This window comes from Peromyscus leucopus, chromosome 1, assembly GCF_004664715.2.
Source record: "Peromyscus leucopus breed LL Stock chromosome 1, UCI_PerLeu_2.1, whole genome shotgun sequence".
Classification (NCBI taxonomy): Eukaryota; Metazoa; Chordata; class Mammalia; order Rodentia; family Cricetidae; genus Peromyscus; species Peromyscus leucopus.
Window position 1 is genome coordinate 102516593 of NC_051063.1, and position 13310 is coordinate 102529902.

The 13310-nt window shown below is 42.1% G+C and overlaps 1 protein-coding gene across 3 annotated transcripts in view; it reads left to right on the forward strand.

Annotated features, from left to right (window-relative positions):
- The first annotated feature begins 55 nt into the window (after positions 1 to 55).
- Rnf121 (ring finger protein 121) overlaps positions 56 to 13310 on the forward strand; it is a 63381-nt gene continuing 50126 nt past the window's right edge. For 2 of the 3 annotated variants that reach the window (XM_028889037.2, XM_028889038.2), the window contains exon 1: positions 56 to 155. In XM_028889037.2, coding sequence (XP_028744870.1) covers positions 93 to 155 — 63 coding nt within the window. In that variant the 5' untranslated portion in view covers positions 56 to 92. Of the gene's footprint in view, positions 156 to 9222; positions 9271 to 13310 lie in introns of those variants that run through there. The other variant, XM_037196887.1, reaches the window with a different exon arrangement.

The window sequence follows — 13310 nt, forward strand, 5'->3', positions numbered from 1 at the left end:
TCCGCCCAGGCCGCGCCTGCGATTGGCTGCCAGCTCTTGAGCGGCGGAAGCAGCTGGCTCGCGGGGCACAGGGGTGGGGGCCGGCCGTGAAGATGGCGGCAGTGGTGGAGGTGGAGGTTGGAGGAGGTGCTGTTGCGGAAAGGGAGCTAGATGAGGTAAGAGGAATTGAGGGACAAGAAAGGAGCGACAGCTTGGCGGTGGAAGGAGAGGGAGTGAGGAATATCGGGAGCCGGAGGCCCTGGGAGAAGCGGGCAATTCCCGAGGAAAGAGGGCGCTGACAGGGAGGCGGATTTTCCGTGGGGGAAATCTGAGGGCTTCTGACTCAGGGACCCCGAGGCGTTGCTGGTGCAGTAGATGGGCAGCCGCTTTAACTGGGTGGTGATGGAGGGAAGGCCAGAGGCCAGAGAGATGGGAACGTTAAAGATTTTGCGATTCTTAGATGGAGGTCTAAGGTAGGACTAAGGGGCTGGCTAGGAGTAGCTTTAATTGGAGGGGCGTGGACTTCTGTAAGGCAAGGCCGAGGCTTTCACTGTGGGAAAGAACTCCAAGCCTGACCTGAAGGCTGGGGACACAGATCCGGGAAGCAATGCTTAGTATACTGGTCTGACAGCTTTGAATTGTTTTTAGGTAGGGACCATCTTATTTGTCCTTACATGTTAGGGTTGGTACATACCGCATGCTCAGTAGAATTGTGGCCGAGGAATGAATGAATAAATGTGAATGAATGAATAATTTTGTAACAGAAAACGGTCCATTTGTTCCTTGAACAAACATTGTTACTTCTGTGTTCAGTCCTGGGCTAAGTGCTCGGGACACAAGACCAGAGACCTTCTTCTTGTAACGTCTACAGTGTGGTTATGGGATAAGAAGAGGCATTGCATTACAAGTCTAGTGGTGGTTCTGAGAAGAGGGCTAGGGGACGTTTCCCAGTTGTGGAATGGTTTTCTAGTTCATCTTCATTCTCATTCATTCTCCTTCATCCTCCCTTCCCCTCCTCTCAACGGGTTCCTTCAAGGTGAGCTTGAAAAGGTATGAACCCTTTATCTAATAGGCATTTAACAGTGGGGGTGTTGAATGACTTGTGGTCCTTGAAGGAGACATTGAGCTTGGAAGAAATAAAAAGTACAGGACTCTGTAGAGGGAAGCGAAGGTCAGAAAGATAAGGGGCAGTTTGAGGCCAAATGGTCAGTGATCGTTTAGAGTTGCTTTGTGGTCTTCTCTGTGACAGCGTATGGGTTGAGACAATACCAGAGGAATAGGAGGGAAAGTAGTGATTGTCAGGGAGGGCGGCAGTGGCTTCTCAGGAGGGTCAGATTTTTTTCGGGGCTCTTGCTCTGTGCTTGGTTTGGGATAGAGAGGTGAAGAGCCTCAGGAAGGGAGTAGGTGTAGGAAATAATGACAGTTGCATGGCGTGAGGTTAATTTGTTTCCCCCCTTCTGACTGGAATTAATAAAGAGAGCACACAAGACTAACAGGTGACAGGTGGTCTAGTTTCTTACCAGCCAGTTTAAAGACCAAAGGTGTTTGAACTCTGTGTGGTTGGGAAGGGGAAGTGGTTGTAGAAATAACCTCCAAGGCCCCTTCTAGTTTTACGTTTCTGTGTTTGCAGTTGGCTGCTATTAATTGAGGTATTTTGAAAACATCTTAAAGTAGTAAATAGTGTACTGAAATTAAAATTTATGGTTTATTAGTCATGGGTCTTCATTGAGATAGTTTCATGTGTCTTAATTTTTTAGACAGGGTCTTAGTATGTGTGCCATGTTGTCACTGAACTCTGACTCCTCCTTTCTTGTGAGTGTTGGAATTACATGGGTGTGCTGCTGTGCCTGGCTAATTTTTGACTTTTTGTTTCTTAGTGCTTTAAGGACTTAAGTACTACTAGTAGGATGAGACATATTTCAGTGTTGGGTCTACAAGTTAACTTTACATGAAGCCATAGCATGCATCCCTCATTGCTTGTGTTGTTTTCCAAGAAAGAATATATCCCTGTTGTCTGGAAATTCTGTGTGAACTGGTTCTATCCTTTTCCTTATGAGTTTAAAAAAGTAGAAGAAGCAGGAAGAAGCAGCAGGAAGTTATCTTGAAGTTCCAGAAAAAACCAGGTCTGGACTGACAGACCTCAGTTTATACACCTTCTGCTAATGTCTCATCTGCTGTTTTGTGCTCAAGCCTTCACTAGTGAATGATAAGGTGAACCGCTTCAATCATATGTAACTATGGGGGCTTACTATGTGTCATGCCTTGGAAATTCAAAGGTGAATAAAACAGTATTTTTACCAGTTTACAGTCCAGTGAATAGATGTGCAGATAGCCCATCACAATGCGACTACTTAAGTGTTAGGTTGAAAGTCTGTGACAAGTGCAGTGAGGCACAAAAAACAACCTAAAGTTGGTTAGGGAAGTCGTGATAGAGCTGAAGATGAGCTGAAGAAGTAAAGGTTGTACCTAAAAAAAAAAAAGAAAGAAAGAAAAAAGCTGTGATTTGCATGTAAATCAGAGTTGCTTTCCTGTTGCACTTTCTGCCTGACTGACACTCCTTACTCCTTACTCTGGAGTCCATGTTGGGGAGCCTGGCTAAGATGGGAGTGATGTACTTCTACATTGGAAAGAAGGCACATGCTGTCATTTATTCTTCAGAATCTTATATATTTTTTAAATCAGATGCCACTAGTACATCATAGTCTGGAATAGCAGTTTATTCATAGTCCTTTTCACCTTTTGGTCTGGCTTCATTATCTAGAGAAGCTGAGAGGCAATATAGGCATTGCTAATAGCTTCTTCATTGGAGAGGAGGATAGAAAGATGGGCTTAGGAAGAACTACCATTAGAAATGGGCACTGTTTATGGAGTCTTTAAGCCAGCTGGTGTTTAAAGCACCTGGTGGGCAGCGGTGGTGCATGCCTTTAATCCCAGCACTCGTGAGGCAGAGCCAGGCAGATCTCTGTGAGTTCGAGGCCAGCCTGGTCTACAGAGCAAGCTTCAGGACAGGAACTAAAACTACACAGAGAACCCCTGTCTTGAAAAACAACCAAAAAAAAAAAAAAAAAAAGCTCTTTACCTTAGAGGCTATACCAATGCCATTTTGTCTTTTCTTTAAAAAGGATTGATTTTAATTTATGTGTATGTGTGTTTGCACCCAAGTGTGCCAGAATTTTGTACAGTCCTGAGGGGATGTCAGATCCCTTGGAGCTAGAGTTATATATAGATGGTTGTAAACTACCCAGTGTGGATGCTGGGAACTGAACTTGAGTTCTCTGCAAGAGCAATATGTGTCCTTTTTTTTTTTTTTTTCTTATTTTTAAAAGTTATTTATTTTTACTTTATTTGCACCAGATTTTGCCTGCATGTATGTCTGTGTGAGGGAGTGTAAGATCTTGGAGTTACAGGTGCTAGAGATTGAACCTGGATCCTCTGAAAGAACAGTCAGTGTTCTTAACCACTGAGCCATCTCTCCAGCATGCAATATGTGCTTTTAACTACTGAGTTATCTTTCTAACCTCAGCCCTATTTTTAAATTTTTTTTTTTTTTTTTTTTTTGGTCTTTCGAGACAGGGTTTCTCTGTGTAGCTTTGCACCTTTCCTGGAACTCACTTTGGAGACCAGGCTGGCCTCGAACTCACAGAGATCCACCTGGCTCTGCCTCCCGAGTACCGGGATTAAAGGCATGCGCCACCACTGCCCAGCTAAATTTTCTTTTGAGACAAAGTCTCGATAAATTTCCTAGGCTGGCCTTGAACTCAGGATCCTCTTGTCTCAGTTTCCCAAGCAGCTGGGATTACAAAGTGCATACCATGCCTGGCAAACTACCTCTTTTAAATACTTGAAGCACAAACTTGAATTAGCATTTCTTTGCTGAGAGGACCAAAAGAGTTATTGTTCTTATATAAGTTCTTTAATTTACTGATAACTTGATCATGTCAAATTCTTGGTCATAAAAAATGATTATTGCTGCAAGTGAATAATTTACATGTTCTGGGTCCTATTTTCTGTCTGTCTGTCTGTTTATCTATCCATCCATCCATATATCTTGAAACAGTCTCAGGTAGACCACACTGGCCTCAAACTCACTATATACCTGAGGATTATCTTTTCTATTTTTTGGTTTTTGAGACAGTGTTTCTCTATATAACAGCCTGACTGTCCTGGAACTCACTTTGTAGACCAGGGTGGGCTCAAACTCACAGAGATCCTCCTGCCTCTGCCTCCGAGTGCTGGGATTAAAGGCGTGGGCCACTGCTACCCGGCTTGCACATAGTCTTGAACTGGTATTCCTATATATTGAAAGCCTTTCCTTTCTAAGTCTTACCTATCTTTTAGGGTTCTACCAAGGCTTTCTTGGCTTCTAGGACTTTTCTGATTTACATGTTAGACTTTACCCCTCCCTTTTGCTTATTTTTGTCTTATTGAGACAAGGCCCCTCTATTAATCCCATACTGGTCTTGAGTTTGCAGTCCTCCTGCCGCAGCAGCTTCTTGAGTGCTGAGATTACAGGCGTGCACTGCCACCTGTAGCTCCCTGCTTTTTTTTAAAAGATTCATTCATTTATTTATTTATTATGTACACAGTGTTCTGTTTGCATGTGTCCCTGCACACCAGAAGAGGGCGCCAGATCTCATTACAGATGGTTATGAGCCACCATGTGGGTGCTGGGAATTGAACTCAGGACCTCTGGAAGAACAACCAGTGTTCTTAACCTCTGAGTCATCTCTCCAGCCCCCTAGGCTTATTCTTTAGTTTATCAATTTATTCATCAATCTTGTTTTTTGAGACAGGATCTTAGTATGAAGCCCTGGCTGCTTTGAACTCGACATGTAGCCCAAACTGATTGAACTTTGACCAGTCCTCTGCCTCTGAATGCTGGGATTATAGATGTATGTCACCATGCCCAGTTTATTCATCAGATTTCTGTGTGCTAGTCACAATGCTGTGCCTCATAATACAATGGATAAAGTATGATATTGTCCACAAGGAGTTCATAGACTAGGACAGGCTCAAAGACTGATAAGTGAAAGAACATGTCACAGTGGCTGTGATTGTGGAGCAGGTACAGTTAACGAGGAAATGGCTACATTTTAGCTGCTCTTCCCAGCTGCTTTCTCCTGAAACCTCAGAACCCAGGCTGAGAGAATTCTATTCTCTTGCTTTTTCAAAGCAGTAGTTGCTGCTTTGTTTTTTATGTTTTACTCCTGTGGATCTTCTCCCTGTAGACATTTGATAAGTGTGCCTTGTTTCCAGGGATTTGGTTCTCTGGGGATTCTTGGTCCAAGCTAGATCTTATGGAGGGATTTAGGTACATGTGACTGAAGTTTAACCTTGGATATCTATCTTTGGAATTTCTTTTTCTTTTCTTTCTTTCGTTCTTTCTTTCTTTCTTCCTTTCTCTCTTCCTTTCTCTCTCTCTCTCTCTCTCTCTCTCTCTCTCTCTCTCTCTCTCTCTCTCTCTCTCTCTCTCTCTTTCTTTTTTGCTTTCTCTGTGTAACAATCCTGGCTGCTCTGGAACTCACTCTGTAGACCAGGCTGGCCTCAAACTCACAGAGATCTGCCTGCCTCTGCCTCTCTATTGCTGGGATTAAAGGCTTGTGCCACCACCACCCGGCTTGTCTTTGGAATTCTTATGCATGTAAAATGAATGATAACATACTAGAGTAGGAGAAGAAACCCACTAGAGAAGTCCAGAGTCCTAAGAGAGGATTTGTGTTGTTGATGAATGATAACAGATGGTAGAAAGCTGTGTTGAGAAGGATTCTGAAGGCAAGGCACAGCAGAAAAGAGTCCTAAGGGAAAGTGCTCAAGGCAAACTAATACAGAGTTCTTAACTCTGGGGCAAGTATTTTAAATACATTTCTAATACCTCAGTTTTACAAGATAAGTATACTGTTATTATCACCATTCTGTGGATTTGGAAATTGAGGCATAGATAGTTAAAGAGATTGACCTAGCATCAGGCACACAGGTAAATGTTAGAGCTGGGCTTCAAATCCAAGACCATTGCAGTATCTTTATTCTGAACTCCTTCTGGACAATATGAATGCTGTACTGTCCTGTTCTTCACTAATATTCCCACTGTGTAAGTGTGGAACTCATATCCACAGGTGACTTGATTGTGGTTGTGTTTTTTGTCTGTTTTTGACTGTCTTCTCCTTGAAGGCCCTATTTATTCTTTTACCTCTGGTATCTGGCAAGAGTAAGACTCAATAAATAACTATATGAGCTTAGATTTCAGCCTTTCTGTATCTCAGCCTTTATCTGTGAAATGATAGATTTGTACTCTGTGACCTTTGAGATCTCTTGCAGCTTTGAAATTGAAAAGCCCTGAATTCAGTGTTTCACTTTGTGTTTTCTACATGTTCTCTTGGGTACTTCATACATACTTAGTGAATGTCTGAATGAGTGAAAGCATAATTATTCTCAATGTTGTACACTAGCAATATTGGGATGAGAAGGAAAGAATCATGGTAATGATAGAGTAAACAAAAGGCTTGGGTATACCTTCCTACTCTATGACCTTTGACTTTTAGTAGTTAGTCTTACTCTGGCAGATATCCTGGTATATTTCTAAGGGTTTATAACAACAGCCAGCTCACTCTTGCTTTTTGTTGTTGGTTTTCATGTTGTTTTTGAGAGAGGCTCTTGCTGCATAGCCTATGCTGGCCTCAAATTCCTGTTTTTGTCTGTTGGGATTACAGGTATGAGCCACCATGCTTTTAAAAGTAAGTCACCATGGCTTACTCTTGCTTTTTAAAGTAAGTCACTTTTTTTTATAAGTCACTTTTTGATTGTTAGGATTAAATAGCTCATACATTTCTAGAGGAAATTATGGTGCCATCTGCATAGTAATGAGGATAAGAGAGAGAAAAAGTGGTAAAGAGAAATACTTTGACCCCTTGAGCTGAGGAACTATCTCATGTTGGTGCCTTGCTCAGAGCTTGGCATACACCACTATGTTTACTGAATAAACAAGAACACAGAGGTGTGGATCTGCTCAGGATTAAGGGAAAGATGACTGTCACAGAAGTTAACTGATACGCTTACAGTTGGAGTGGTACAGCAGGCCTTGCTATCAGTACCCCTTCTCTCCTCTCTTCAAGACAGGGTTCACTATGTAGACCAGGCTGGCCCTGAATTCATATAGATCCGCCTGCCTCTGCCTCCCCAGTGCTGGAATTAAAGTCATGTGCCACCATACTTGGCACTTTTTTTTTTTTTTTTTTTTTGAGATAGGGTTTCCCTGTGTAACCATGACTGGCCTTGAACTTTGTGTGGCTCAGGCTAGTCTCCCAAGTACTGAGATTACAGGCATGTGTGATAATGCCAGTGTTTTTGCCAGTATTTAATATATACTGCTTATGAAAGCATTTCTACTTTATTGTAATGTCACATTGCTCTGTACCAGTGAATTATAGATACAGAATCTGAGGACTTATTGTTTGCCTTCATTGTGCCTGGTGCAGATCTCTGTGTAATAGCCTTGGCTGTCCTGGAACTCACTTTGTAGACCAGGCTGGCCTTGAATTCACAGAGATTTGCCATACTGGGATTAAAGGTGTGTGTCACCACTGCCTGGCTCTGGTGAAGACTTTATCTGCACTTAACTGTATTGTGTTGTTTCACTCCCTATTTGGCAGTGAACTCTGAGGAGATAGAACCATATCCTTTTTCATCCCTGCGCTCAGATCTTTATTACACTTACATCCTCAATCATATCCATTAGCCCATGTTGAAATCCTTAGGAAGTAGTCTTTGCATGATCCGCCTATTCCCTGTTTTTTTAAAATTTCATTTAATTTTACATGTATGAGTGATTTGCCTATATCTGCATCTGTATACCACTTGTATGCAGTGTCTACAGAGGCCAGAAGAGGGTAACCAGTTTCCCTGGAACAGATTTACAGGCAGCTGCAAGCTGTAAGTAGGTGCTGGGAAATGAACCTGGGTCCTCTAGAAGAGCATCCAGGACTTTTAACTGCTGAGCCTGTTCTCTCTTTGAATACCTCTGTTGTGGATCGGTTAGAATTTTATTTATTTATTTTTGGTTTTTCTTTTTTCTTTTTCTTTCTTTTTTTGGTTTTTCGAGACTGGGTTTCTCTGTTTAGCTTTGGAGCCAATCCTGGAACTCACTCTGTAGCCCAGGCTGGCCTCAAACTCACAGAGATCCACCTGGCTCTGCCTCCCAGTGCTGGTCTTAAAGGCATGCACCACCATGCCTGGCGGGTTAGAATTTTAAGTTCTGTATAACCTTAACGTTTTAGTCCTTTTCATAAGTTTTCCCATAATCTGCTTGTTTGCATCTCTGACTTCCAGAGGCACAAGCACTCCCAGAGAATGCCCTGGAGAACTAGTCTCAGTACACCGGAGGCTGTTTAGCCTAAAAGCTTTTCCTCGGAAGCTAACTAAAGATCCATCTAGTGTCTTTTCTCATCTCTGTCTTTCTTTCTTTATGTTTTCCCTTCTTGAAGTCATTTGTTATCTGTGTTCCTCAGAGGAAAATCTGTAGGTAAACACAAACTCATTAGTTGCCTCTACAGTGTAGCTTTCCCAAGAGGATGCTGGGTCATAGCCATGGGGCTTATGGCTCTGGGCAGGTGGGGAGAAACTGGTAACTGAGCTTTTCCTTTCATTGTTGGTGTTAGGAATAACTGCATATACTCTATTACTCTAAAGCCTTGTATGACATTTTACTCCTCATTTCCCTTAGGATTATCATTTAGTGTTGTGCAGAAACACTTATTTTCCCTCTTATTCTGATGTCAATACTAGCTAACTTTTTTAATGTTTAATGTGGACCAGGCCCTGTTAAGCATTATCTCTTTAATTTTATTTCAATAAAATAGTCTTGTCATCAAAGCAGGCACAGAAATGATTTGAACCTGGTAACATGGCTCTGATCTCTCTTTCTGGTATACACTAACAATATGAATTCACTGTCTTCAAATTTTATCATATATTCATTGTGTATTTAATAATATTAGGTACTGTTTGGGAGTACTTTAGAGATTATGACTAGATAAAGAGACTCTGAGTTTTTGTTTGTTTCTTTTGGTTTTTTAAATACAGGGTTTCTCTGTTTAACAGCCCTGGCTGTCCTGGAACTCTCTTTCTAGACCAGGCTGGCCTTGAACTCAGAGAGATCCACCTGCCTCTGCTTCCTGAGTGCCAGGATTAAAGGCAGACACCATCATCACCACCACCAGCACCAGCACCACCACTCTTTCTCTGAGATCTTCAAAAGACTTATGGTCAAGTAAGGAGAAGAACACATCACATGATAATGTAGGTTGGGGCTAACATGAGGTTGACTTTGAATGCCAGGCTGAGGAATTTAGATATATTTATTTGTCTCTTCAGTCTTCAGCTATTTAGTACTAGATATTGTGCTGGGGACACAAAGATGAGGACACAACACATCTAATTGTGGGGTACAACAGATCTGGTAACAAGTTGCTGCCATATAGTATAAGTGTATATTAGGTACTGTGGTAACAAAAAAAGTAATGAACTCTGACGGGATCCTCAAGTAATTAAAGATTTAATAAATTGCCTAGTGTGTGTAATATCCTGGGTTCAATCCCTAATACCTTAAAAAAAGGAAAGAAACAGACTTAAAAGACTTTGGAGTGTGTGTGTGTGTGTGTGTGTGTGGTGTGTGTGTGTGTGTGTGTGTATGCATGCATGCGTGTATGCATGTGTGTATTTAATGTGCTTCTGCATATGTACATGCAGTTATATATGAGTGCAAGTGTGTGAAGAGCAAATGTTGATATTGTCTATCTTTCGCTATTGCTCTTCACCTTGTTTTTTGAGGCAGGATCTTCCCCTCATCTCTGAGTTGACAGATTGGTTAGACTGACTGGCTGGAGAGCTCTAGGGAACTGCCTGTATCTACCCACCCTGCCCTCACTCTTAAGTGTGGATTACAAGTACACTACTATGCCAGCATCTGTGTGTGTTCTGGTAATCCAAACTTAAGTTTTCCTCATGCTTACACAGTAGGCACTTTACGACCTGAGCAGTTTCTGTAGACTCTGATTTAGTTATTTTTCTTTCTTCACCCTTCTTTCTTTCTTTTCTTTTCTTTTTCTTTTTAAGAATGGTGTAGAGAGATGGCTTAGCAGTTAAGAGCACTGGCTGCTCTTCCAGAGGTCCTGTGTTCAATTACCAGCAACCATGTGGTGGCCACAACATCTGTAATGGGATCTGCTGCTCTCTTCTGGCCTGCAGATGTTTATGCAGACAGAACACTAATATACATAAAATAAATAATCTTAAAAAAAAAAAAAGACTGGCTATTCTTTTTGTTTAGTTTAGTTTTTTTTTTTTTTTTTTTTTTCTTCCTTCCAAGTCAGGACTTCACTGTGTAGCTTTGGCTGGCCTAGAACTCACTCGATAGACCAGGTTGGCCTTGAACTCACAAAAATCTGCCCGCCTCTGACTCCTAAATGCTGGGATTAAAGATGTGCACCACCAGGCCTGGCTTCTTTCTCCTCTTCCTCCTTCTTCTTTTCAAGAATTTTTAAGATTATTTTTGGGGACTAGAGAGATGGCCCAGGGTTTAGAGCAATTGCTACTCTTGCAGAGGACCCAGGTTTGAAACCCAGCACCCACATAGTGTGACTCATAGCCATCCATAAGTCCAGTTCTAGGGGATCTGATTTCCTCTTCTGGCCTCTGTGGGTAATGCATACATGTATGTGCACCACATACCTACATGTAGACAAAACATTCAAACATATAAATAAAGATTTATTGATTTTATTTCATGTGTATGGATGTTTGCTTGCATATATGTACATATGCCATGTTAGTGCCTAGTGCCTGTGGAGATCAGGAGATCTGTAACTGGAGTTACAGACAGTTGGGAACTGCCATGAGGGTGCTGGGAACTGAAGTAGGTCCTTTTCAAGAGCAGCAAGTGAGACATCTCTCCAGTCACCCTGATTTAGTTCTTAAGGATTGTGTTTGAAAGCTGAGTGTGGTGGCACATTCCTATAATACCAGCACCTGGGAGGCAAAAGCAAGTTTTTGTCACAAGTTCAAGGCCAGCCTACATAGTGAGTTTCAGGCCAGCCAGGATTACATAGCAAAAACCTAAAACTAAAAACTAAACCAAGTAGTAGAGCACTTGCCTAGCAAGTGCAAGGCCCTGGGTTTGGTCCTCAGCTCCAAAGGGGCGGGGGTGAGGTGGGGTGGGGTTGGGAGACCTAAACCAAAACAACTGCAAGGGAAAAACAAAGATTGTTTCATTTCAATAGACAGTAAAAGCCCGTGAGACAAAGAAGAGTGGTGTGGCAGAACACACACAGATAGTACTGGCTTCAGGTACTAAACAGCATGGTAGTAGAAGTTCTGTGTGGATGGAGTAGGCTAAATGTAAGGTGAGAGCAGTGAGAGATGGGATTGGAGGGCCTCTTGAATACCGTGGTAGGAAAACACTGGGAGTTTAGATCAGGGGAGTAACATTTTCAGACCAGTGTCGTGGAAGGCTTGAAGCTGGAAGTGGTGCTGAAGTTTTTTTTGGAGGGATCAGGGAAGGAGAAGAAATCAATCAGGAAGAGTCTATGGTAGTCTAGGCAAGATGATTAAACGCCCAAGCTTATGCAAAGGCAGTGAGGACAGAGAACAAACAGGAATCGGGTATAAAAATATTACATAGCTGTGCTTCTATTTCTTTGTGTTTTGGCCTTTCTATCCTTTTCCTAATATATTCACTAAACATTTATTTATTTATTTATTTATTTATTTATTTATTTATTTGGTTTTTCGAGACAGAGTTTCTCTGTGTAGCTTTGCGCCTTTCCTGGAACTCACTTGGTAGCCCAGGCTGGCCTCGAACTCACAGAGATCCGTCTGCCTCTGCCTCCCGAGTGCTGGGATTAAAGGCGTGTGCCACCACCGCCGGCTTAAACATTTATTTTTCTTTGTAATTTTTTTTTTAGAAGGGGTGTGTGTGTGTGTGTGTGTGTGTGTGTGTGTGTGTGTGTGTGTTGGGGATTGCTAAGCATGCCCACGTCAGTGCAAGCTAGAAGTTGACTTTGGTATTGCTTCTCCACATTATCATCATTATCATTCTTTTGAGACAAGGTCTCATTGAAAGTAGAGCTTGCCATTTCAGCTAGACAAGCTGGCCAGTGAGCCTCCAGGATCTGTCTGACTCTGTCCCCTGGCACTGGGGTTACAGATGCACACTGCCATACTCTGATTTCACACGCATGCTAGAGATATGAGCAGAGGTCCTTATGCTTGTATAGCAAGCAGTTGACTCACTGAGTTACCGGATCCTGTTCTTCAGTTTTGAGACAGGGTCTTACTAGGTAGTTCAGATTGACCTTGAATCTATGATCCTCTTTCTGAAGCACCTTCTGGAATGCTGAGATGATTGTCATAAGTATGTAATTAAAATTGTTTAGTAATTCTTTTTTAAAAAATTTTTTTTCTTAAGAAATTTTCTACTCCACATGCTATTCACAGACCCCGCCCCCCCTGTTTAGTAATTCTTTGCTTCTTCACATACAAATTCTTTTTCATTTATGATTAGGTTTGTCCTGGTAAGCCCATTGTAAGTTGAAAATATAAAACTAAAAATGCATTTAATATACTTGCTCTACAATTACCAACATAGCATCCTGTAGAGTATCAGTTGTTTACTCTTTTGCTCTTGTGATTAACTAAAGTTGGGCTTGCTGCCGTAGCTTCATCACAGAACGGCCCGCAAGGTGACTCAGTGGGCAAAGGTCAAGCCTGCTGACCTGAGTCCAGTTCCTAGGCCTCATGATGGGAGGAGTGAACCAACTCACAAGTTAACCTCTGGCCTCCCCATATGCCATGACGTGCGCACGCACACTCACACACATATATATTTAATGACTTTTTTTTTTAAGACGGTGTCTTTGTGTAACCACCCTGGTTGTCATGGAACTCTGTAGACCAAACTGGCCTCAAACTCACAAAGATCCACCTGCTTCTACCTCCTGAGTGCTGGGATTAAAGGTGTGCACCACCACCACCACCACCACCACCACCACCACCACCACCACCTGGCCAAGTTTAATAGAAAATCTAAAAGAAGGTATTTTGTTACATATAGTTAGCCTAAGAAATGATTGAAATTTGAGGAATGTTTCTATTGAATGCATGTGCTTTTACATTATCAAAAAGTAAGACTGGGGGGCTGGAGAGATGGCTCAGAGGTTAAGAGCACTGACTGCTCTTCCAGAGGTCCTGAGTTCAATTTCCAGCAACCACATTGTGGCTCACAACCATCTGTAGTGAGATCTGGTGCCTTCTTCTGGCCTGCAGTCATACATGCTATATAC